The 24973-nt window shown below is 43.1% G+C and overlaps 1 protein-coding gene and 1 pseudogene across 4 annotated transcripts in view; both read left to right on the top strand.

Moving 5' to 3' along the window:
• The window catches only part of RASGRF2 (Ras protein specific guanine nucleotide releasing factor 2), a 238392-nt gene that overhangs the window by 202901 nt on the left and 10518 nt on the right, over nt 1–24973 (top strand). For all 4 annotated transcript variants that reach the window (XM_041752325.1, XM_041752326.1, XM_041752327.1 and 1 more), the window contains exons 19-23: nt 7336–7448; nt 14243–14303; nt 14653–14756; nt 17316–17400; nt 20150–20347. In XM_041752325.1, the coding sequence (XP_041608259.1) occupies nt 7336–7448; nt 14243–14303; nt 14653–14756; nt 17316–17400; nt 20150–20347 (561 nt within the window). The remainder of the gene's footprint in view (nt 1–7335; nt 7449–14242; nt 14304–14652; nt 14757–17315; nt 17401–20149; nt 20348–24973) is intronic.
• Nucleotides 8360–9958, top strand: LOC121489356 (annotated as a pseudogene).

Raw genomic sequence — 24973 nt, 5'->3', positions numbered from 1 at the left:
AGAGTCAAGATTGCCCAGAGGCAGCAAGAAGGCAGGGCGACCAGGGGTGGTGGCAGGTGGACGAGGTCACACAGGTGCTGTGCACAGTGTCCCTTGCCAGCTTTTAGCCAGCACAATCTCCCCCTGGGATCAGGTTTCAACATTTAAGTTCTGAATAAAGTCTCCCCTCCTCAAAAGAATTGAAAACCACATTGGTTTCGAGACTTGTTATTTCTAGGTCATTAAAATGAGGAATCCAGAAAAGCATATCCTCAGCCTATCGAGGTTGATTTGCATAAATCTTGGGAAGATCACTGGGCATCTCTGCCTCAGTTTCCCAATTGACAAAATGGGCCCAGATCTAACCTAAATCTCCACCACAATGTAAATTAAATTCTTCATCTTCTGTAGTCAAAGAAAACAAAACAGCAGCATGCTCTTCATTTTCTTGAAAATCATTGTCAAACCCCAGGCTCTTATTTTTGAGCCTAATACATCCGAAGCCCCTTCTTTATGAGCCCACTGTCCCAGGTTTGAAATTTATGTGGTCTTACTCCATTCCGCAGTATTTCTACTTAGCTTTTAAAAATTCTGGCCACAGTTAGGAATACACTGTACTGATTACAGTGAGAAATTCTCCTCATAATTCTCTTTACCCTCAAACTTTTTTTTTTTTTAAGATTTTATTTATTTATTCATGAGAGACACAGAGAGAGGCAGAGACACAGGCAGAGGGAGAAGCAGGCTCCATGCAGGGAGCCTGACTCAGGACTCGGATCCTGGGTCCCCAGGATCACACTCTGGCCTGAAGGCAAGTGCTAAACTGCTGAGCCACCCAGGGATCCCCCTCAAACTTTGTTTTTTGAATCAGGTCTTCCCGATGTCCTGGAGTTCCCTTGGCCATACATAGTGTAAGGGAACTAATCGTTACCCTGCTCTCCCGTGAAAGGATGAGTGTAATTGCCACCATGCCTCGGCCGTCAGCAAGGAGAATCTGATTTATTGCGCCACAGATTATTTTCCTGTCGTGTGATCTAGTCTTACTAATACAAACCTGAGTTTCAAGATCTCCATCTCAAATGGGTGTTAGGATAGGTGGAAATAGTTCCCGACTCAGTGTGGCAAGCAGCAGTCTGATGTGTCCTCGGCCCAAGCCACCAGCTCTGACTCACTGGCAGCCACTGTTTTTGGACGGGCTGCCGTGTTAGCAGCTAGACACTCCGGCCGCGGCTGACCCTGCCTAGGGAGTGTCCTGCATCCGCCGCTTGCCATCTCCTGACTTAGAGCAAGACACTTAGATTCTCTGTACCTTGACTTCCTTGTATATAAAATGGGAATCATGGTTGGAACTGTGTTGCCATCAAGGGTGAAATTAGATCATAAAGTGATTAAAATATCACCTAGCAGTGGCCAACTCCCAGAAGTCTTACTTACAATTATGACCCTAGGAATTGCTCACTGACCTAAGGGGAATACTGACTTTCTAATCATTTATGAATGTGCTGGGGCAGAGTCAATAAAATCTGGGTAAAATAAACTCATCTCGCCACGGCTTATCTCTTGAGGAGGATTCTAACATTATTGGCTGGTAACCTCTTATCCCCAAGCATTTGCTGTGTTCCTGGATACTCCGCGTGAGCTGTCACCAGTTTGCAGGGGTTCAGTGAAGCAGCATTTGCAGTGGTGTCTGGGAGCTGCATTTGCAGGGGTGTCTGGGAGCTGCATTTGCGGGGGTCCCCAGGAGCTGCATTTGCGGGGGTCCCCGGGAGCTGCATTTGCAAGGGTGTCGGGGAGCTGCATTTGCGGGGGGCCCCGGGGAGCTGCATTTGCGGGGTCCCTGGGAGTTGCATTTACGGGGTCCCCGGAGCTGCATTTGCAGGCCCAGAAGCTCTCCTTAGGCTCAGCGCACGCAGCAAGGCCACACTGTCCCGGGCTCCAGGGGTCAATAGTTACAAACGTTTCTTTCCTTCATCTGCCCACGGCCCCGCGGCTGTTCTTGCTCCCCCTTTGATAAATTGAGGTGCTCAGGAAGTGTTGAAGGATTGCGAGCTGTCGTCTCCCTTTTGGGGACGGAAACGGAGCAGCGTCCCATTTTCTGGGCGCCCCACCTTTGGAAGCAGGGTGGTTTCTTCTTTCTGATCGTCTGTGTCCTCATCTCCGCTGCAGCAGTTGGAAAACAAAACCTGCCCTGCGTAAGCCGTCGCCGCGATGGCCTCGGGAGGGGCTCCTCCTGGGTGCACGGGGTGCGCGGGGTGCGCGGGGTGCGCGCGGTGGCCCAGCCGCGCAGGTGCCCGCAGGTGGGGGCCCCCGACTCCCGCGCGGCCGGACGGCCCAGGAGCGCCACCTCGTGGGCACCCCAATTGCGGCCTCGCAGCAGGGGCCGCCCACCTCCCTCCAGGATTCTCCTTTCCCGTTTCAGCCCCGGGGGAAATGGGACCAAAAATTAGATTCCAGATCATTTAAAATGACCGTCAGGCAGACTTATTATGAAGAATCTACCTCTGGCTTTACATAGGGCAAGTGCCTTTTAGCTGCTCCAGGTTTCTATCGAAGTGGTGGCTCTTGCATGGTTAGGCCAAGTCTGCATTTTACAGGCATTGGTAAAAAAGAAAATATTAGATGAGCACTGGGTGTTATGCTATATGTTGGCAAATTGAACTCAAATTAAAAAAAAGATGTTAGTCTGTTACAGTCTAGGTAGTACATCAAAGGATTGAGAATTTCCTTTTTTTTTTTTAGTCCAATTTTAAGAATTTTTTTTTTGACATGAATTTTAAAAAATAATGGCAAAGTCTTTGAACTGAAAGTGTCATCAGCATCACCCAGTAGCTCGTTAGAATAGAATCTCAGTCCCTGTTCCAGCCCTACTTACGGCATTAGGATCTGCAGGCGGTTCATGGCTACCTTGACAGGTAGAAGTGCAGGTGACCAGAGTGACATGGAAAACCTGTGATTTTGTCCTTACGCTGGTGCTTCCTGACATGTCTCGGCCATGTGACCACATCCCTTCAGCCTCAGTGGCCCACATGTGACACAAGATCATAGGTTCCTGCCTTGTCTGCTCCTGGCCCAGCTGAGGGACCACTGAAAACAAGCACAGCAGGTCACCTTGAACATGGGGGAAAACTGTGCAAACGTAAGGGGAAACGATGAGTGAGAATTCTTACATTTCATACTCAGCCATCCCTGGATAATGTGCTTTCCATCAGCTACATCAGCAGCAGAGCAAATGTTCACCTAAAACCTTCATCATGCTTCACATGGTGTCTGGTCAGATCCCCCCAAGTTTTCATGGGTCTCTTTGAAAAGGCTAATCTTTCCAGGGTGCATAAAATGCCTTCCTGGGGTCTCGGAACTGTTTCCCCTCTTGAGCCCAGGATGGGGTACTCAATGGAGCTTGTTGATGAAACTGCTGATTATCCCTCAGCAAGGTCCAAACACTGGCCTGATGTCCTTCACACAAATCCTTTTAAGATAATCAGATTATGTGCATCATTAGAGACTGACACAGCTACAGGAGGACTCTATCATCACTAATAAATACCAATATTCATTAAGGAAACAGACTCCTGATGGCTGAGAAATCCTTTGGTAGTGCTCAGGGATTGAAGTTAGTGAGGTTATTAGCTGTATACAAATATTCCCTTCACATTGAAATGGGGCAAAGGCAAATAAAACACAGTAGCAAGATATTACCCTCTTTTTCTTGCACACATTTTATTTTTTTATTTTTTTAAGACTTTATTTATTTATTCATGAGACACACAGAGGCAGAGACACAGGCAGAGGGAGAAGCAGACTCCATGCAGGGATTCCGACATGGGACCCCCATGGGTCGTGCCCTGGGCTGAGGGCAGGTGCTAAATGGCTGAGCCACCCGGGCTGCCCACTTGCACACATTTTAAAAGCAAAACCAACAGCCAAGAAGCTGTTGGAAAATAAATAGATGAAATTTTAGAAAAACATATCAGCTGAAAGCCTGAGGATGCTGAGAGATGTTAAGCTCCGTGTTGCCCCAGGCCCGTGTGGCTCCTGTTCCAAAGAAATGGTAGTGATTGTCCAGTAGTAAAAGCAAAACATGGAGAAAAATTTCTTGTACGATTCTCCACTGAACCGAGGCACAACAATATTCAACTCAAATTAGGGCAGACTGTCACATTGTCTGCAATTTGTGAAATTATGGACCTTTTTGCTCCTAATTTACTAAATATAGGGAAAATGTGCTGTTTTCTTCTACTAGATTCTTTCTAATTAGCAGTGTTTTCTCTAATCATTTAAAAGAACTCGGACTGTCAGTGCTTCAAAATTACTTTCCTTAAAGTTAAAATGTAGTTATGAGGAGTAACTTTATACAGGAGGGAAAATACACATTCAGGCCCACACCTAAAAAGATAGCCTGTCAGTCAGGACTTGAAAGCAGGCCTTAGCAGAGCGCACGTCATCTCTGAAAACCTGACCATCCCCAATGCTGCCTGTCGGTGTATTATAAGGATGCATTTAATAAGAGATTACAAGAAACACAATGTTACCGTTTTACTTCTTTTTTCAACTTTTTACCTTTAAAAATTTCAAATCAAGAGGGAAAAAAATGCCAGAATATGTAACACTATCTCTGTTTTATTTTATTTATTTTTATTTTATTTTTATTTTTTTCTTTGTCTTTTTTTAATAAATTTATTTTTTATTGGTGTTCAATTTGCCAACATACAGAATAACACACAGTGCTCATCCCATCAAGTGCCCCCTTCAGCGCCCATCACCCATTCACCCCCACTCCCCGCCCTCCTCCCCTTCCACCACCCCTAGTTCGTTTCCCAGAGTTAGGAGTCTTTATGTTCTGTCTCCCTTTCTGATATTTCCTACCCATTTCTTCTCCCTTTCCTTCTATTCCCTTTCACTATTATTTATATTCCCCAAATGAATGAGAACATATAATGTTTGTCCTTCTCCGATTGACTCATTTCACTCAGCATAATACCCTCCAGTTCCATCCACGTTGAAGCAAATGGTGGGTATTTGTCATTTCTAATGGCTGAGGAATATTCCATTGTATACATAAACCACATCTTCTTTATCCATTCATCTGTCGATGGACACCGAGGCTCCTTCCACAGTTTGGCTATTGTGGCCATTGCTGCTAGAAACATCGGGGTGCAGGTGTCCTGCTGTTTCACTACATCTGAATCTTTGGGGTAAATCCCCAACAGTGCAATTGCTGGGTCGTAGGGCAGGTCTATTTTTAACTCTTTGAGGAACCTCCACACAGTTTTCCAGAGTGGCTGCACCAGTTCACATTCCCACCAACAGTGTAAGAGGGTTCCCCTTTCTCCACATCCTCTCCAACATTTGTGGTTTCCTGCCTTGTTAATTTTCCCCATTCTCACTGGTGTGAGGTGGGATCTCATTGTGGTTTTGATTTGTATTTCCCTGATGGCAAGCGATGCAGAGCATTTTCTCATGTGCTTGTTGGCCATGTCCATGTCTTCCTCTGTGAGGTTTCTCTTCATGTCTTTTGCCCATTTCATGATTGGATTGTTTGTTTCTTTGGTGTTGAGTTTAATAAGTTCTTTATAGATTTTGGAAACTAGCCCTTTATCTGATAGGTTATTTGCAAGTATCTTCTCCCATTCTGTAGGTTGTCTTTTAGTTTTGTTGTTTTAACAGAAACACTAATACCCATCTACCTTCCTAATAGTGGTTAACATAGTTACATGCTGACCGTATTTATGCTCTCTCACTTTCCATCGCCTGCTGCCCTCCCAAACAAGGAGCTGCTCTTAAATAGCCTCAGTAAAATGACCAAATTCAGGACAATTTAACATTGATAATATTCCCACCTAGTACACAGTCCTGGCTGGACTTTTGCCAGTTGTCCCAGCGATGCCCTTCGTAACATTTTCCCCTTGATCCCGGATCTGATCCAGATTCGCACGTTGCATGGAACCGTGGTACCACCCTCCGGTGTCCTTTCAAATGGAAGACCTCCACGTTTCGTCTTTTAATACATTAACATTTTTGAAGAGCACAATGCTTCCTCACAATGCAACTGTGAGACTGTGCATTTGGGGGGAGAAAAATAACTGATGGCTTTCAGAGAGCATCACACAAGTAGGTACCCGGTGGTGACTTGCTCCTTTATTAGTGGGGTAACTGACCACATGGTTGAGGTGATGTCTGCAGAGTCTTTCTTTGTAATGAACCCGTCATTTCTGGCATGGCCAGGAGAATTAATAAATTCTGCTTCCCAGTAAATTTCAGCGTCCATTCAGTTGCCTGATAAGTTATTACTTCTTTGGACAAAATGATGATTTTTCTAGCTTTTTAAAATGTCTTTGCATGTATTAATTGGAATTCTACTATAAAGCAAAGTTTCTCTTCTACCCTCTTTATGTATTTACCCATGTATGTCTTTGTGAACATCAGTAGGGGTTCACAGGTTGTTTTGATACAGTTGGTTATTACTTCTCACTCTCACTATTCATTTTGATGCTCTAATCGTTCCACCTTTGCCCAGTGGGCGCCCCTTCAGTCTCACTCCTGGGCTTGTGTGTGTGTGAGTGCCACTTATTCTTTAGCCCTTAGCATATCTGTATTGAAGTTCTTTTCTTTCCTTTTCCTTTTTTTCCCCTTTATTTATTCATGTGAGACACAGAGAGAGGCAGAGACACAGGCAGAGAAAGAAGCAGGCAGGCTCCATGCAGGGAGCCCGATGTGGGACTCGATCCCGGGTCTCCAGGATCACACCCTGGGCTGAAGGCGGCGCTAAACTGCTGAGCCACCTGGGATGCCCTGTATTAAAGTTCTTAATTCAAGTCACTGCCCAAATGACAAACTTTATTCTTAAATCAGATCTTTTTTTTTTTTTTTTTAACTGTTGCTATGTCCCAGTTACTATCCAACACATGGTCCAGTGGGAAACCAGACCATTACTTCAGCCTTTACATACAGTAAAGATTATTGTAAGGGGCACCATGGGAATGTCAAAGCAAAGCCCTTTATTCCCTTGGGTTGACTAAAGAAGCTCCTGGGAGAAATTTTATCACCTCCTAGATGTGAAAGATGATTAGAAGTAAATGTGGAGGAGTAAAGGAGGAGGCACAATGGTCCAGGCTAAGGGAAGTACCTATGTCTTTGAGGAATTCCCACCCTCTGGGGAGCCTGTCAGAAATAGCAACAATAGGACCCCATCCCGAACCAGTGAACTCAGGATCTCTGGTGGGGAGAGCAGTCCTAGGGTCCATACATTTTAATTTCCATACATAGCTTCTAGAGAATTTATCATGAGAAATGGCGTCATATGGCATGGAGCTTAAACCTTCACAACTAAAATTTTAAAAGTTCCATTTTATTTTATAGGATTTTGAACTCAACAACGAACTAAAGATGAATGTTCTGAATTTGCTAGAAGAAGTTTTGCGAGACCCAGACCTTCTTCCCCAGGAAAGGAAAGCCACGGCGAATATCCTGAGGTAAAACACAGTTGCAGGTTCCTCCTAATGACATTGGTTGCTTTGTGCTGTGTTCTAGAAAATAAGATCCTATTCAACCAGAAAGGAATATCTTAGATTCCTGGGAGCAGTCGGGATTCTGCTGTCACTGTCAAATGTTACATATCATCTTCTCTCTTCTGGGGGCAGGTTGGTGTCTGCTGCCTCGGGAAGACTTGGCCTGGGAACATAACTTGTGTGGAGACAGGAGTGCAGTTGCTCCTCTCGGTGTGGCCAGACAGTGGTTCACTGCAGCACCAAAAGTGAAAAGGAGGAAGCCTTAAAGGATCTCTCCTGTGACCCCAGCAGGCATTGCAGACAGATGTTTTCCTACTATTGGTTCTAGTTGTTGATTGTAAACTCGGGTGTATGAGCAGGGTTGTAGCATTTCTGTGACTGTCCCGTGCCCCTGGCTTGTGGATGTGCCACCATATAGTAGTTATGTGTTTTCCTTAGCTTGTTTCACAGGTCCTAGGCCAGTTTTACTGATGACTTCTCAGGTTAGGATTCCCACATCATGAGGTTGTATAAAAGCTTGTAGGTGTCATAAAAGCTTGAACTTTGGGTTTCCCACGAGAGACTGTTAGTTTCTGTCATTACACCCAGCATTCAAGCAGGTAACAAACTTTTCTATAGTTTCTTGAACTGATGGGCGGACTTTTTTTGGTGCAGGCATTTTAGTTACAGCTTTCCACCTGATGCATGGCTATATCATCTGTCCCCACATAGGGATAGGAAGCCCAGCATCTATCTGTTAGACCTGATACTACTTTATCATTTTGACTTCTAGTTTCATCTTCATTTATAATCTCTTGAAGAAGTCCTTTCTTTCTTCTAACCTTGACTATACTGTTTCTTTGTTATTCAGAAGGGAGTCTATCTTAGCTCTACCATGTTTTTGGAAGTCACTCTAATGCAGGGATGCTGGATTTTGGTCTGTGACATTTTAGCAATTGGCTCATGAGTTATTTTTAGTACCATCAGTTCAAGATTCCATCACCAGACCCTTCTTTGGTTTAGGGGCTCTTCTGGGAGTTTATCTTAAGGGAGTTATCCCCTTAAGATAAATCCTATTTACCATCCCAAGTCTTTATTATTTATCAGGTTTAAGAAAGACATGTGCATCCTTTTTGTTGAATAAATGACCTGAGAATTAGAGGTGTGGGATCAATAAGAAATAGAAATTTTAGTAGATGGTACAGTTGGGACCATGACATGGAGCAGAGTCTGATTCTAACTTTTGCAGCATTCACAGGTATAATCTTGGTTCCGACACTTGGAGATGCCAAGTTTCTCAATGAGTCTAAAACTCAGTCCCCTCATTTTACAAATGAGGCTAGTGATACCTATTATTGAGTTGTTATGACAATTACATGATATAATATGTACAAAGAGCTTAACACAATGCCTGAAACATAAATGGCACTCATTTTACTGCTACACTTGTTATTATTATTTTTATTTACTCTGACAGTAACTCTTAGGAAAAATATTTTCTTCCATCAAGCTAATATGGCACAAGTAAAACCAAGCTAGGTCTTAATTAAACTCAAATTTCCTCAGGCTTCTTCACCTTGTCTCTACAAAAGAGATCATAATGACACTAAAAGCCAATTTAATATTGCACAAAGATATGAATGCAAAAAAAAAAAGAATTCAAATGTATACTTCAAGTGGATGAATTATTTGACATGGGAATTATATCTCAATGTAGTTGTTACACAAAAAAACTATAGTCATAACCCACTTGCTATTTTGCAAGAGGAAAAAAAGAAGTAAAAAAACAAAACAAAAATACAGTTCTACTGATGGGATGCTCCCAGCTGTCCACTCACACTTCTGACCTCTTTCAAAGTCTTCCCAAGATTTCCAGAAGTCCCAAGAACTGTGTGCTAGGAGCAAACCCAGTCACTTTTCTGCCTCAGCATCTTAATTCAGGTTCACTGCCCAAATACCACCTGAGGGAGAGACTTTATCAGTGCCACCATTGTTTCTGTCAAGAATGCTTTGTCCGGAAGATGGCATGGAAGGTGAAGAAGGAAGCCCCTGCCCCTCCCAAAGCCAAAGCCAAAGCAAAGGCTTTGAAAGCTAAGAAAGCGGTGCTGAAAGGCATGCACAGTCACAAAAGAAAAAGGAAGATCCGCATGTCACCTACATTCTGATGACCCAAGACCCTGCATCTCTGAAGGCAGCCCAAATATCCTCTAAAGAGCACCCCCAGGAGCAACAAGCTTGATCACTATGCTATCATCGAGTTCCCCCACACTACCGAGTCAGCCATGAAGAAAATAGAAGACAACAACACACTTGTGTTCATTGTGGATGTCAAGGCCAATAAGCATCAGATCAAACAGGCTGTGAAGAAGCCCTATGCCAGTGACGTGGCCAAGGTCAACACCTTGATCAGGCCTGATGGAGAGAAGAAAGCATATGTTCGACTGGCTCCTGACTATGATGCTTTGGGTGTTGCCAACAAAATTGGGATCATCTGAACTGAGTCCAGCTGTCTATCAATCTAAATCTAAATTTTTTCACACACACGCAAAAAAAATGCTATGTCCTCTAAAGCCATTATTTCCCTATCAAAAAGCTGACAAAGATGCCACCTGCCTTAGGGAACTAAGCCAGAGGGGCCCCAGAAGAGCCTCACTCAACCCAGAGTCTTGGTGTTGGTCTTTTCCATCTTTGGTGAAAATAGCTCCTTTGGCTCCATCTTTCAGCATCACAATTCAAAATCCACCCAAAGAGCCTGCAGGGAATAGATATTTACACCATCCATTCTCCCCGCCCCCTGACCTATCTTTTTTCCAATGAGGCCAAGACAAAAGTCTTTGTTTAGCTCTAAGTACAACAATTAAGGCAGACAGATACCAGTGGGGTCAGCAGCCCTTTGGCTGAGCAGACAGCCATACCCTGAGTCCCTCTTGGGTCAGCTGGGTCTCCAAGGCACTCGCTTATCTTCCCAACAAGTAAGTGAATATATTTATGCAAAAAAAAAAAAAAATCCTCGTGCAAGAAAACTGACCTTTGATTGAAGCTCTCCTGCCAAGTAATTCATCCCACCTGTGTTAAGTTTCCCAGTCCCTGCCCCAGCATACACGATTGTGATTAGAGGAGGAAGGTACAGTAATTTGTTAGGATTTTTGATAACTTACCATACAGATACTTATGTTTATATGTATGATACTTACATATTTATATTTTAAAATCATGTCAGAATGATTACCAAGTAGCGTAGGAAGGAAGACCTCTAAATAACCATCACCAATGAAATACCATCATTCATGAAATCTCTTTGTGAAAAAATCTCATCATGGAGTTTTTGAAAAAGAAACAAATCAAAAGGATTTTTAAAAAGATTTTATTTATTTTTTTGACAGAGAGAGAGAGAACACAAGCAGGGGGAGCGGCAGGCATAGGGAGAGGGAGAAGCAGGCTCCCTGTGGAGCAGAGAGCCCAATGTGGGGCTTGATCCCAGGACCCTGGGATCATGACCTGATCCGAAGGCAGATGCTTAATCAACTGAGCCACCTAGGTGCACATCAAAAGGATTATTTAAAAATTATCTGAAAATTGTAACATACGATAATTATAAGAAATGATAATTATTATGGAAAATTATAAAGATGTTTCTGTTCATTTCTTTCTTTTTTTCTTCTTTCTTTCTTTCTTTCTTTCTTTCTTTCTTTCTTTCTTTCTTTTCCTTCTTTCTTTCTTCTTTCTTTTCTTTCTGAAAGATTTTATTTATTCATTCATGAGAGACACAGAGAGAGAGGCAGAGGGAGAAGCAGGCTCCATGCAGGGAGCCCAGTGTGGGACTGGATCCCAGGACTCTAGGATCACACCCGAGGCCGAAGGCAGGCACTAAACTGCTGAGCCAACCAGGGATTTCCTGTTCATTTATTTCTTAATCTGGAAACAAACAGGGAATTATTTCCAACCCAAACCGGGAGATTTTAGTACTAAAGGTTTCCATGCCTGTGTGGACATCTGACTTCAGAGCATACGTAGCCATGGGCTCAAGTAATTCTGGAAGGAAGAAAAGCCATGTGCAAGAAAGCCAAGGAAGGAAGAGGTGGTCTGGCAGGTACCAGAAGGGGAAGCTACAAGTGATAAGACCATTCACAAAGTGAGGAGGAGCAGAGATGGAGGCACGTCATGCCATGGGCATAAGCCGGCCACTCTCAGTAGCAAGCAGGAAGCCCAGAGAGTGTGGACCAGTCTTCAGACAGAGGCCAATTGCTCTTGGCTCTGTTTTTAAGATTTCTACTGTTGATTTCTGATTTCTATTTCTACTGTTTGATTTCTACTGTTGAAAGAGTCATAGAACTTGAAAAATCCCATTTCCTTTTAAATTTTTTATTTGGCATTTCATTTATAAATGCAGATATTAAGTTGATCATGCCAACTGGGAGATGTGAGAGAAACCCAGTATCCCGGAGTGTCCGTCAAAGCACTACGGCAGTCAGAAGACTAGGAGCAAGTCCATCCTCTATTAGAACTGGGCCAGAGATAGAGGGGCCTTCACATCTAAGGGAAAATTTGTGAACATACCCCCTCAGTGTATACAAGTTGTGGTTGCGAGAGATAAAGACATATCACATTGTAGTTAAATGTAACCCTGACATTAGAGATGTATATGCAGTCAAGCTGTCAAACAATGAGATATGAACATGAACTGTATGCAAACATATATTACATTTATACAGTATACTGAAAGCTTCCAATAATAAACCGCTTCTGTCTCACGTAGTCTCACAGGGGTCACTTTCTGATGAAGAAACTTAATTGGCATATCTAGTTTTTTGTCTTGTTTGTGAATAAAAACCTCCGATCAAGACTTCTATTTCTAAAATACTACTTCCTCTCCAACATTGTCTGACTAGGTGGCTTCTGAATCTCTGTAGATGTAGATTTTGGTAGACAATGAACATGCCGAAAAATGAAAAAAAAAAAAAAAAACCAAACCAACAAAGTCTGACCTCATGGGTGGTCAGCTGGAATAGGTTCAGGTCATGAAAAGGTGACCCCCAAGCCTCATAAAGCCCCAAGCAACAAAGATAGGCACTTGGGAAAAGAAAAAAATGTTAGATAATTTAACATGACCAGAACACATCTTGAAACATTAGTGTGAGATCACCAAGGAAAGGAACATTTGATAGACGCTAACTAACTCCTTGACCACTTCTTTCCAAGGAAAGACTATTGCCCAGCCTCGTAAAGAAAGATCTTTTCCATGGGTACACATAGTTATGTGGCCACCGATCTCTCTCCAGGAACCTAGACTACCCTGGAAAGAATGACATAAGCTTTGGGAAAGAGTCACTTTTCTCCCTTGTGTGTAATCCTTAAGTGTGATTTAACAGTCTTTGGAGAAAGACTTGAGTTTGCTTATATTTTCCTCACCTTAATCTGCCTTTTATCATATGATGAGTATTTCTCTCTGCTCACAAATGATACGGCTCATTGCTGGCCAGAGTACTGCTACTCCTGTCATCTAGAAGGAATCTTCTCCCTGGCAAACAGCCAAGAGCTTTTGTAAGAGAGGAAGATAGAGGGAAGAGACTGGACGTTTTGGGATGTGTTCTGTGCTGGATCCTCAGAGAGGTGCCTTTATACGCTTGCCTAGGACAAGCAAGGGCAGCAGGATAGCACAGCTGACCAAACGTTTGGGCAAGTTAGTTCCCTTGAACTTTGGTTTCCTCATCTGTAAAATGGAGATCAGAATGCTTACTTTGAAGGCATATTTTTATGCTACGAGAGAGTGTATATCAGGTGGCTCACACGTGGCTGGCGTGTAGCAGGTATATAGTAGCCCATCTCTGTTGATTTCATATTTTTGAAGGGGTGGTTTTGTTTTCATCAATTCAGAGCACAATGGAACATCACATTGTAATTTCTTTGAAAACTGCCTTCTTCCAGCAGACAGGCTACGTGACCTGGGACTGTTTAAACATTTTAGTACTTTTAATATGCAATTGTGCCTTCATCTTGGAAAACTTAAAATGCTTGGCCCTGATGGTAAGTTATATAATCAATAAAATTCTCCTGGACTCTGAACTTCTGTTGGACATGAAATATCTCTCCCCCTCTGAAACCAGCACCCATTTCAGGGTTAATTAACTTATGCATTTATTCAGTAATTCATCACTGAAAAAAAATATTGAGAGCTGAATAACTGTGTGTGGGATGCTACAGCACCAAATGCATCTCAGGGAAGTCCATCTGGGAGAGAGAAGAGTTTACTTGCTGGCTTCTGCCTCCCATTGCTCAAATTCTTGCCCCTCCCCGCCCCACACCAAGACCTCCCTTGCACTTCTGGTCTACGTGTACACAGGGAGGAGGTGGCTCTGCATCTTTTGCTTTGGCATCAGCAGGGAAGGGGCAGGGTAGGTGGTTGAGGAATGTGGATGGGGCCCCCAGGCCTCTTGGGATCCCCCACTGACAGTATTGCAGGATGCCTGAACTAACAGCACTGATCCTCTCATGCTCAGGCTTGCTTTGATGGTGGGTGTTTCGACTACCACCGTGTAGGTAACAAGTTGGATCCCTGGGATAAGTCAGCTCTCTCGATGATCCTCCTGTGCCTTTAACTGTGTGTTTTCCTGTTTCTTTGATTTCCCATCTCCAGGTCATGTCTCTGGAACCTCCAGCGGGCACCACAGCCTAGTGGACCCAAACCTTCCAACTTGCCAGCCAGGGAAAGTTGACATTTCATTCCTGGCGTGTCTGTTGTCTTTTCATAGAGGACATTTTTATTTATTTATTTTTTTTAGGGCCCTTTCACAAGATGATCAAGATGACATCCACCTAAAATTAGAGGATATAATTCAACTGGTGAGTCCAGCCATGGTCCTATCCAGCACAATTATGTGCAGACTACTTCTCAAAGGCAAGCAATATTATGCCCGTAACTGGTAACTGGGTGCTCGACCATAGTTCAATGAACCATAGTTCATGGTTCAATGAAGCACCGTGAGATTAACTAAATTTGACTTGGGGCTTAGCAGTTGGTCCATACTGTTAATGTTGGCTGATACTTCTGAGCCTTTTACCATTTTCTTCTGAGCCTTTTACCATTTTCTTCATAGCTAGAATTTCTGATGGACTTTGTACTGGAGTAGCTGTGGTGAGCTGCTGGGCATCTGCTCTAGGCGTGTTTCATTCCCACCTTCCTCTCTTGCAGACAGACTGTCCGAAGGCTGAGTGCTTTGAGACCTTGTCAGCCATGGAGCTGGCTGAGCAGATCACCCTCCTGGACCACATCATCTTCAGAAGCATTCCCTACGAGTGAGTGCAGCCCTCACAGCTGCAGGCCCCCTCGGGCGGGATCTGTGCACTTAGAGCTGCCATTGTTCCTAAGGCAGATGTGGGCACCAGAGGTGTGAGGTCTTCATCCTACGATTGTTTGATCCGACTTCAATGACTTTAGGTCCCAGTTTATGTTAGAAATATTGAGTTGGAAATACTGGGGGCTGTCCAGATGGCCACTCTTACGTTTCTTTATGTTTAGCGGTACCCATGGCATGTGAATTTCTTTGTACCCTCACATCCTTGCATTACAGAAACCTCAATATGGCTCCAACAGCAGTTCTCAGACTTCATGGTGCCTAAAATCCTTTGGGAAACTTGTTAAAAATGTATATTCCTACATAGCCCCTGCAGAGATTCGGATTCTTAGTAGGATGGAGGCCCAGGAAACCTTTTTCATTGAGAACCCCATTGACAACTGAGTGATCTAAGACTATACTTTGAGAAGCACTGATGTTGGGTAAAATCTGTAAATTCTGCTCCAGTTATTCATTCACCTCCATGAATCAACAAGTATTGCTGAACTTTGAGTCTCTACAACAGTAGAGATAGATTTCCAAGACGGAGCTTTACCTGGGGTGTGTATGGAGAGAGAGCTGTGCTGTGTGAGCTGCTCTGCGGTGAGCGTCCATATGTATCACCACTTTCAGTTTCTCACATAGAGCACGAGGGGGCCCTCTGGCCCCTTCCAGCTGCAACAGTCAGTAGCTCCACAAGCAAGGCCTTTGTTTGGACATACGACAACTGATGGCACACGTTCTTGAAATAGCCAAATGAAGGGTAAAGGAGGGGCTGGGCAAGAGATACAAATGTGACCCATGTCATGGGTAGAGAAGGAGGGCATCATGATGATGTGGGCTCAGACATGACAGTGGTCAGAGCTACAGCTATGTCAGAGCAGTAATAAGGGGCAGAAGATGCCCCTGCAGGGTTTTCTTTATGCATTGTATCTTCTCACCCTCCCCCTGTCTCTACCCATGAACAAGAGGGGAGGGGAGCAAAATGTGACCTATTGGCTATACAGATGAATCCAGTAACTACTTGAAGACTTGAGGTAGAAATCACAGTGCCATGGGGTGCCTGGATGGCTCAGTCGGTTAAGGGTCAACTCTTGATTTAGGCTTAAGTATGATCTCAGAGTCTTGAGATGAAGCCTCACGCCAGGCTCTGTACTGGGCATGGAGCCTGCTTGAGATTCTCTCTTTCTCCTTCTGCCCCTCCCCTCCTTGCATTCTCTTTCTGTCTCTCTCTAAAAAAAAAGAAAGAAGAAAGAAAGGAAAGAAAGAAAGAAAGAAAGAAAGAAAAAAAAAAGAAAGAAACCACAGTGCCTCTGCCTGCTACCTCCTGACTCCCCTCTAGTGCAGTGTGGATTTAGTAGGGAGATGAGTGTGATCACCATAAAGGAAGAGAAAGAGCAAAGGCCAAACCACCGTGGTTGATCTCTTTCTGGGACTCTCCCTTCCACTCCTCTCCTCCCTGTGCTCTCTGGTGTGACCATCTACCAATTATTTTCATTTATGGAACTGGCACCCTTTTATGTCCAACAGCCTTACAGAACTTGAAAGAATAAAAAAAAACCTTTTGCAGGGACTCAGTCAACATTTCTGGATTAAGAAATCCAGAGTCAGAGTAATTTCTTTCTTTCTTTTTTTTTTGTTAAAAGATTTCGTTTATTTATTCATGAGAGACACAGAGAGAAAGGCAGAGACACAGGCAGAGGGAGAAGCAGGCCCCCCAGAGGGAGCCTGATGGGGGACTGGATCCCAGGACCCCGGGATCATGACCTGAGCCGAAGGCAGATGCTCAACCACTGAGCCACCCAGGTGCTCCTGTGTCAGAGTCATTTCATTTCAGGTTACGTGTAGTCATGCCTATACAGAATACTTCCTGCATGCTCCAGCTTAGCTGTCCATTGCCCTCTGCGATCAGTGAAGTGAAGGAGCAGGGAGGTTGTTCAGAAGACAGACCTTCCACTGGACTGAGCTCCTACCACTGTAACTGCCTTCACCATATGATGTGGTAGCAGCAGTGTTTATTCAGCCTTCACTGTGTGTCCTGTTCTGGACTCTGGGGAGAGCAAAGGAAAATCCCTGCCCATGGAATTGACATTGTCCTGGAGAATATCAGAGCAAAGTGGAGGAAAACACGTTACTCATCATTAACATTTTTCATAGTGATAGATTTTTCAGCCCTTCTACTAAGGCTTAAAAAATTTTTAAGCTGATCCAGGGAAAATAATCTTGGTTCCTGACTTGGTCCTTAGCCTCTTTACTCTTCTTGAATTGGTCATTGTGTTCCAATTTCAGAGAAGTCTTTATCATGATCCTAATAAGGACAGAGTTCCAAACCTTTATAAGAGAAAGGTGGAAATTGAAAACCATTTTTCTATTTGGCATCAAGCAGTAAAATCGTGGAGATGAGCCAAAATTCATGTGAGAGGAACAAATTTAATGTATATAATATTCATGCTCATTGTTCGAGATTGTAGCCACCATTTAAAAAACTGAATTGGTTTTCTGTTCTCTTTTGCACTTACAGAGAATTTCTTGGGCAGGGGTGGATGAAGCTGGATAAAAATGAAAGAACACCTTACATTATGAAAACCAGCCAACACTTCAATGATGTGAGTAACCTAAAATTAAAACGTAAGGCATGTTATAGAAGATGAGTATCAGGGTCTTAAGACTTCTTCTCTAAATTAAGCAAATCTATTACCCACTCTTTAAACAAAACTGACAAAATGTTTCTTTAAAAAAAAAAAAAAAGCTTGTATTTTCTCTAATTGTACACAATGATGTAATAACTTCCGGTTAACTTCCAGACCTAAGAGATTCACTTTTGATGGTACCCAAGTCTGGTAAGTGCCCAGTGACGCATAGATTGCTGCTCTATTGTTATAATCATCATTACTTTGTGGTTATACATTGACTAGTTCTAATAGCACATGTGTCCCTGGTCTCTAGTGGTGCTGGTGACAGTAAGGCTGGATTAGTAGAAATCATCCCCATTATTACCGAACACTCAGGACACATGCATTCCATGGTTGGCAGGGACCCCTTGGAGCATAATTACAGTGTTACTGCAGCTGTGCACAATGGTGACCAGCTGTTGGTCCATCTCCCTGCCTTGCTTTTCTCCAGCAGTAAGACAGAGTTACTTTTATACCCACCAACTCCTAATTGGCTTTGTCCTAATGATTTTCATCCTTTGGCAGAACCACATAGGTGGGAGTGTCTTCAGGCCTATCTAGGCAAAGGGAAGGCTCCCTTTCCAGTTCTACTAAAATACAGTAAGAGGAATAATGATGATGTTAAAAAAGACCATCAGGATTCCCCGTGGGCAAATTAGTCATCCAGCATCAAAATACAAAACAACAGTGTAGATTCCCAAGACGGTGCTTTGTGCAGGGTACTTGCAGAGTCTGTATTTACTGAATGAATGTTCTCGCATTCCTAAAGGACAGGACGCATGACCCCTCTAGGCTACTGTCTGAGAAGCAGAGACCCTGCTGCAGGAAATAAGTTTCTATGGTCTGTGCCATCCATACACTTGTGATATAATGGACAATCAAATCATAAGTTTCATCCCAGATTCCAGACCCACACGTCTCCACTTGGATGGCTACTTGCACCATGCCTTCAACAGATTGCAAATGGAACTCAGCATTAGTACCTCCTGGACCTGCCAAGCCTACTTCTTCATCTTACGCTATGTTCTTAGTCTTTCGTGGTGGCCCAGACCATGCACTGACCCAAGCACAGAATCTAAAGGTCATCTTTGACCCCTTCTCTGTCACCTACCCCACCTCACTCCTCAATATATTAGTGAGCTCTAAATCTACATATGCCCCAGACCCTTCTGTTCCTCTTCTTTCCTACTGCCATAACCTCGACTTGACCTTTCACCCTTTCTCCAGGAGCTCCTACATCACTATCTCCATGGTCATCTCATTGCCCCCAAACCCATTCTTCACACAGTGTCACGGAAATAACTTTTCTGAAAGACTGATTATAACACTTTCATGACAAAATCCTGTCAGTGGCTTCCCCTCACCTTCAGGATGCAGTTCCAGCTACTCAACATGGCCTACAAGAGCCCTGCCTACTGGGCATCTGTGTCTCTCTCAAGGCTTCCCTGTGCTCCTTAGACAACTGCCAGGTCCTTTTTTTTTTTTTTTTTTAACTGCCAGGTCCTTTGTTACACCTCACCTTCTACCTCTGTCCCTCTCCAAATGTTCTTCTCCTTTAATGGAAAGCAGTGGCTAATTCGTGCCCATCCTTTAGGACTCAGTGCAGGGATGACCTCTTTCTGGAAGCCTCCTCTCTACTAGCCAGATGCCCCCTGCTATCTCCAGGTCCTCAGATCTTCCATGCAGACTTAGCTTTGCATTTCACTACATGATTCTTGTCTGTGTCTGCCTCCCTTCACCTTTCCACCTAACTAGGCTCAGTACCTTGAAGTCAAGGATGCTGATTTATTTGTTTTTCCTGTTCTCAGAACCTAAAGAATGCCTACCCCATTCTAGGTGCTCAACACAAAATAATTTTTTAATGAATATGTACAGTGATAATTCTGAGACATCTAAAATACCTATGGAATGGTCAGAGAATCAGTATATTCGCCAAATAAAGTGTATGGATATAAGATTACAGACCCTGCTTTCCCTTTGTTAGTAATCAGCCCTCAAGTGTTCTTTTCCTTTCTGTATTCTAAGTGTTGAGCTGCTCCAGCTGCTTCTTTTTCTCTTGGTTTCAACTAATAGAATTATGGTACTTAGCCTTGAAACTATAGGTCCTATTAACTCTGGTGGGAAAAAGATCCAGTGAGATAAGATGGAGTGTTATCTCTTCCTCTGTCCCTAAATGTGTCTGACTTGAGAGCGGATCCGGTTAGAGTTTGATTTGACTGGGGGTAAATATGTTTTCTTATAAGAAGTAAGTGGGGCTTCCTGGTCCCCACATGTCAGGGGCAGAGAAACATGTGGAGAGGCTCCAAGGAGTGAAACCCATAACCCGTGAAGGTTGCCATTCCTCAGGGGTTAGCTCATTCTTTTCCATTTCCTCAGTGATTACTGGAAATAACTCCTGCAATAAATTACTGATTAAAAAAATGACCTGGTCCCCCAACACGTTGATGCCAAACAATCCCTCTGTCCGCTTCGAGGATGAACAGATTCCCATTAGTTTCTTCTTCTTACTATTATTACCACACACACTTTAGTCTTTTAAGAAGGTTGGTATCTAAATAGGAACTTTGATCTCCATCCCTCTCAGCACCTATTTTCCTGACAGTTCTATGGTTAATTAGGCACTTTGCCTGAATGCGTTCCTTTGGCTCTTAGCTGGCGTCTCTTGGCTTTTCCATTGTCTCAGATGAGTAACCTGGTGGCCTCCCAGATAATGAACTATGCGGACGTCAGCTCGCGGGCCAACGCGATAGAGAAGTGGGTGGCCGTGGCGGACATCTGCCGATGCCTGCACAACTACAACGGCGTGCTGGAGATCACCTCAGCCTTAAACAGAAGTGCCATCTACCGGCTGAAGAGAACCTGGGCCAAGGTGTCCAAGCAGGTGAGCGCCTGCATGCCACCCAGCCTCCTGCGGAGAGGAGAGGCCCAGAGGAACAGTACTAATTAGGAAATAATTAACTCAATTGAGCGGCTCAGTTGCCAAAGAAAGGGGCCAGTGTGGGTAATTACTGTGTTCTTATCACTTCATTGGTGCCACTCATGTGCCCTTCTAATTGGTTATTTTGAAAAGCAAATGCAACCCAAAACATGCATTAAAACATACACAGGGCACTGGGCGCCTGGGTGGCTCAGTTGGTTAAAGGTCTGCCTTTGGCTCAGGGCATGATCCCAGGGTCCTGGGATTGAGCCCCACATCGGGCTCCCTGCTCAGTGAGGAGCCTGCTTCTCCCTCTGCCCCTTACCCTGCTCACCTGTACCCAGGTGCACACACTCTCTCTCTCAAATAAAATCTTAAAAAATAAAAGCAAAACATATAGGGGGACAGCCTCAAATGGTGTGGTTGATAGTCAGGAGTTGTTTCCTGATTGAGGGAAGACACCTTGACTCCAAGTGAACGGAGCGATGTCCCGCGGGTCCACTCTTTCTCCCCAGAGTAAGCATAGAAATGCCATAGGGCCTCAGTGTTCACTTTTTTTAGTTGTTTTCTTTGGTGATTTATGTAGTAAAGTTTTGTCATAATGACTTAGGTGTGCAGAAAACGTTCTTAATTTTCTTTTAATTAGACTCAGCTTGTTCATGCCTGTCGTTTTCATTCAGTATTTTTAAGATTCAAATGAAATCACGATCTCCCCTTTGCCCTTTCTCCCGGCCTTCTTCCCAGGTGTTGGGGGGTGTTGAAGGGAGGGCTCCTCTGGGCTTCTGGGAGCTCACATGCACCCACTGGTCTCCTGTTGTAGTCTTCTGCTGGTTGGTCACCGGGTGCAGGCTGCTGTGAATTGCATGTGCCCGTTGTATGTGTGTTCTTGCCTGGCCTGTCCAGAACAGGGTGGCTTAGCTGATCTCACCTCCCATTGGGCCCTCCCTGGCCTTCCCTGGCTCCTCCGAGCTGGGTGTGTCCTGCCTTTCCTACAGGCTGCCCTGCCCTTGGTAACGCCTGGTGGGCAGGCTAACTCTTCATCAGTAGATAACTACCTTAGCCCTCTCAAAGGGCACTGGGAGAATTTTCCAGATTCCTTCACATCCTGCTGGTACTAGAGGCAAATTCTTTTGTCTGTGAACAAAGTCTTGGACCTTGCAAATAAAAGCCACAGCTTTTATAAGTACTGTTTTAAAAACAATCAACACTTCTTATGCTGAGATCATTGTAGCTTCACATACGGTTTGGAAGAAATAATAGAAATCCCCTGCATCTGGCACCTCGTGCCCCCCAATGCAACCTCTCATGTAACTGTGAACATCCCAATCACAAAGTTAACATTGCTAACATCCACTAACCTTATTCAGACGATCTGTTTTACATATACTCATTTGTGCCTGTATTTACTTTTATGTACTTGTATTACCCTAGCAGTCAAGGTACAACGCGGTGTTCTTACCAGGATCCCTCCTGCCACCACCCTTTTAGTCATAGCCAGTTCCTGCCTGCCCCCTCCTTAACTCCTGGCAACCAAAAATCTATTTTCCATCTCTATAAATTTCATCATTTCAAGAACATTATATAAATGGAATCATCTGGTATGTGACATTTTGAGATTGCCTTTAAAAAATTCCCTTGAGATCCATTCATGTATCAATACTTAGTTTCTTGTTATTGCTAAGTAGTACTCATGGTATAAATGTAGGACATTTTAACCATTCACCCCTTGAAGAACATCTGGGTTGTTTTCCGTTGGAGCTGTTACAAATAAAGCTGCTATGCACATTCACATCTAGGTTTTATGTGACTGTAAGTTTTTGTTTCTCTGGGATAAATGCCCAAGAGTGCAAATGCTGGATCATATGGCAATTGTGCATTTAGTTTTATAAGAAACTGTCAAATTCTTTTCCAGGGTGACTGTACCATTTTATACTCATATCAACAAAGTATGAGTGAACCAGTTTCTCCAAATTCTTGCCCGCATTTGGTGTTATCACTGTTTTCTATTTTAGCCATTTTGATATCTCATTATTGTTTTAGTTTGCATTTTCCTAATGGCTAATGATGTTAAACATCTTTTCATATGGTGGTTTACCATCTGTTTATCCTCTTCAATTAAATGTCTGCAGCTCATTTTTTAATTGGATTTTTTTTTTTTTTTTTACCTTTGAGATCTGGGAGTTCTTTCTATATCCATCCCACTTTATTCTGTTGCAAAATTATTTTAGCTACTCTAGGTGGAGAGGCCCCAAGGAATGCCTTTCCATATAAATTTTAGTAAAACAATTATGTCTAAAAAACTTTACTGACATTTTTATTGGAATTTCATTAAACCAGTCAATTTGAGAACTGACATCTTTACCCTGTTGAGTCTTCCAGTCCACAAACACAGTCTGTCTCCCCGTTTCTTTAGGCTTTCTTTGCTTTCTTAAATCAGCATGTTGAAATTTTCAGCATGTAAGTCTTGTATAAATTCTTTAGATTTTTGTCTTAAATATTTCATTTTCTTTAGAGAAATTTTAAATGTTATTGTGGTTTTAATTTTGGTTTCTACACATTCGTTGTTAATATATACAAATGTCTTTGATTTTTTGTGTGTGTGTTGGTCTTCTGTCTGCAACCTTGCTGAACTCACTAATTAGTTCTAGGAGCTTTTTTTGTAGATTCCTTGAGGTTTTCTACATACACAATTGTCACTTGTAAATTAGGAATTATCTTATTTCTTTCCAATTCATATGCTTTTATTTCCTTTTCTTGCCTTATTGCTCTAGCTAATCTTCTAATACTATGTTGAATAAGGGTGGTGAGAAAGGACATTCTTCCCTTGTTTTCAATCTCATAAGGAAAGCATTTAGTCTTTCACCATTAGGGATAATGCTAGCTATAGGTGTTTTGTAAATGCTTTTATAAAATTGAGGAAACTACTCTCTTCCTAGTTTTTTGAGAGATTTTATGATGAATGGGTGTTAGAATACTATTTTTAGTTTTAATTTTTTTTTTAAGATCTTATTTACTTATTTGAGAGAGAATGAGAGAGCATGGACAGGGGAGAGGGGCAGAGGGGAGGAGCAGAGGGAAAAGAGCAGCAGACTCCCCACAGGGCAGGCAGCCCAACTAGAGGCTAAATCCTAGGATCCTGGAATCCTGACTTGAGCTGAAGGCAGACGCCCAACCAACTGAGCCACACAGGTATCCTTAGGATACTGTTTTTAAAATGGGCTTCAAGCAGCTATTTCAGAATCTAAAAGCTGGACACTGATGCCCCTGTTGTGGCTAGATTTTGCCTCCTCCTAAAGCGATGGTAGCCTTAGCCGTTGGGCACAGGATACAAAGAGCATATTCTCCTGTCATAGATATTGTCACACTTCATCAAGATCAGCAAGTCACACTTCTGCCTTCTCTTTAATTCTCCTTCCCCTATTTTTTTTCATCTGAGTTGATACCAAGAGATTCTTAAATCATCTTTAAGAAAATATTAGGCCGGGGCGCCTGGGTGGCTCAGCGGTTTGGTGCCTGCCTTTGGCCCAGAGCATGATCCTGAGGTCCAAGGATCAAGTCCCACATCAAGTTCCCTGCATGGAGCCTGCTTCTCCCTCTGCCTATGTCTCTGCCTCTCTGTGTGTCTCTTATGAATAAATAAATAAAATCTTAAAAAAAAAAAAAAGAAAATATTAGGCCTCTGATCCAGCAATTGCACTACTAGGTATTTACCCAAATGATACAAAAATACCCATTCAAAGGGATACATGCACCCCGATGTTTACAGCATCATTATTAGGATAGCCAAATTATGGAAAGAGTCCAATGTGCATTGACTAATGAATGAATAAAGAAGATGTGGTATATATATATACTGCACACACACACACTATACACACACACACACTAAATTGGAATATTAGCAATAAAAAGGAATGAAATCTTGCCATTTGCTATGACATGGATAGAGGTAGAGAGTATGCCAAGGAAAATAAGTCAGTCAGAGAAAGACAGATACCATATGATTTCACTCATATGTGGAATTTAAGAAACAAAACAGATGAACATGGGGGGAAAAAAGAGGAAACTAGAGAACAGACTTAACTATAGAGCACAAACTGAGGATTACTGGAGTAGAGGTGGGAGTCAGGGATGGGTTAAACAGGTGATGGGCATTCAGGAGGGCACCTGTTGTGATGAGCACCAGGTAGTGTATGTAAGTGATGAATCACTGAATTCTACACCTGATACTGAATGTCAATTAACTGGAGTTTAAAGAAACATTTGAGGAAAGAAAGGAAAATATTAGGACTTTCCTGTGGTTGACTTAAGTGAGATTCATGTCTTTGACACGATGCGGCTTTAGGAATATCTGATGATGGAATAGGGTGATAAGACTAATATCGAAATTTTTTTTTTCAAATTTGAATATACTCCGATAGAGGCATTAAATAGAATATACTATTTCAACCACATGTATGTGTCACTTGAAGTGGCTTTAGGATGAGTGAGGGACTATCCTCCAGGGCCTAGAACCTCAGTCTAGTCACCATAGGTAGTGCCTGGTTGTAGGTAAGTTCCTCTTCAGACACTCTCATCATACCATACTGT

This window comes from Vulpes lagopus, chromosome 4, assembly GCF_018345385.1.
Source record: "Vulpes lagopus strain Blue_001 chromosome 4, ASM1834538v1, whole genome shotgun sequence".
Taxonomy (NCBI): Eukaryota; Metazoa; Chordata; class Mammalia; order Carnivora; family Canidae; genus Vulpes; species Vulpes lagopus.
This window is presented reverse-complemented; position numbering and strand designations above follow the sequence as displayed.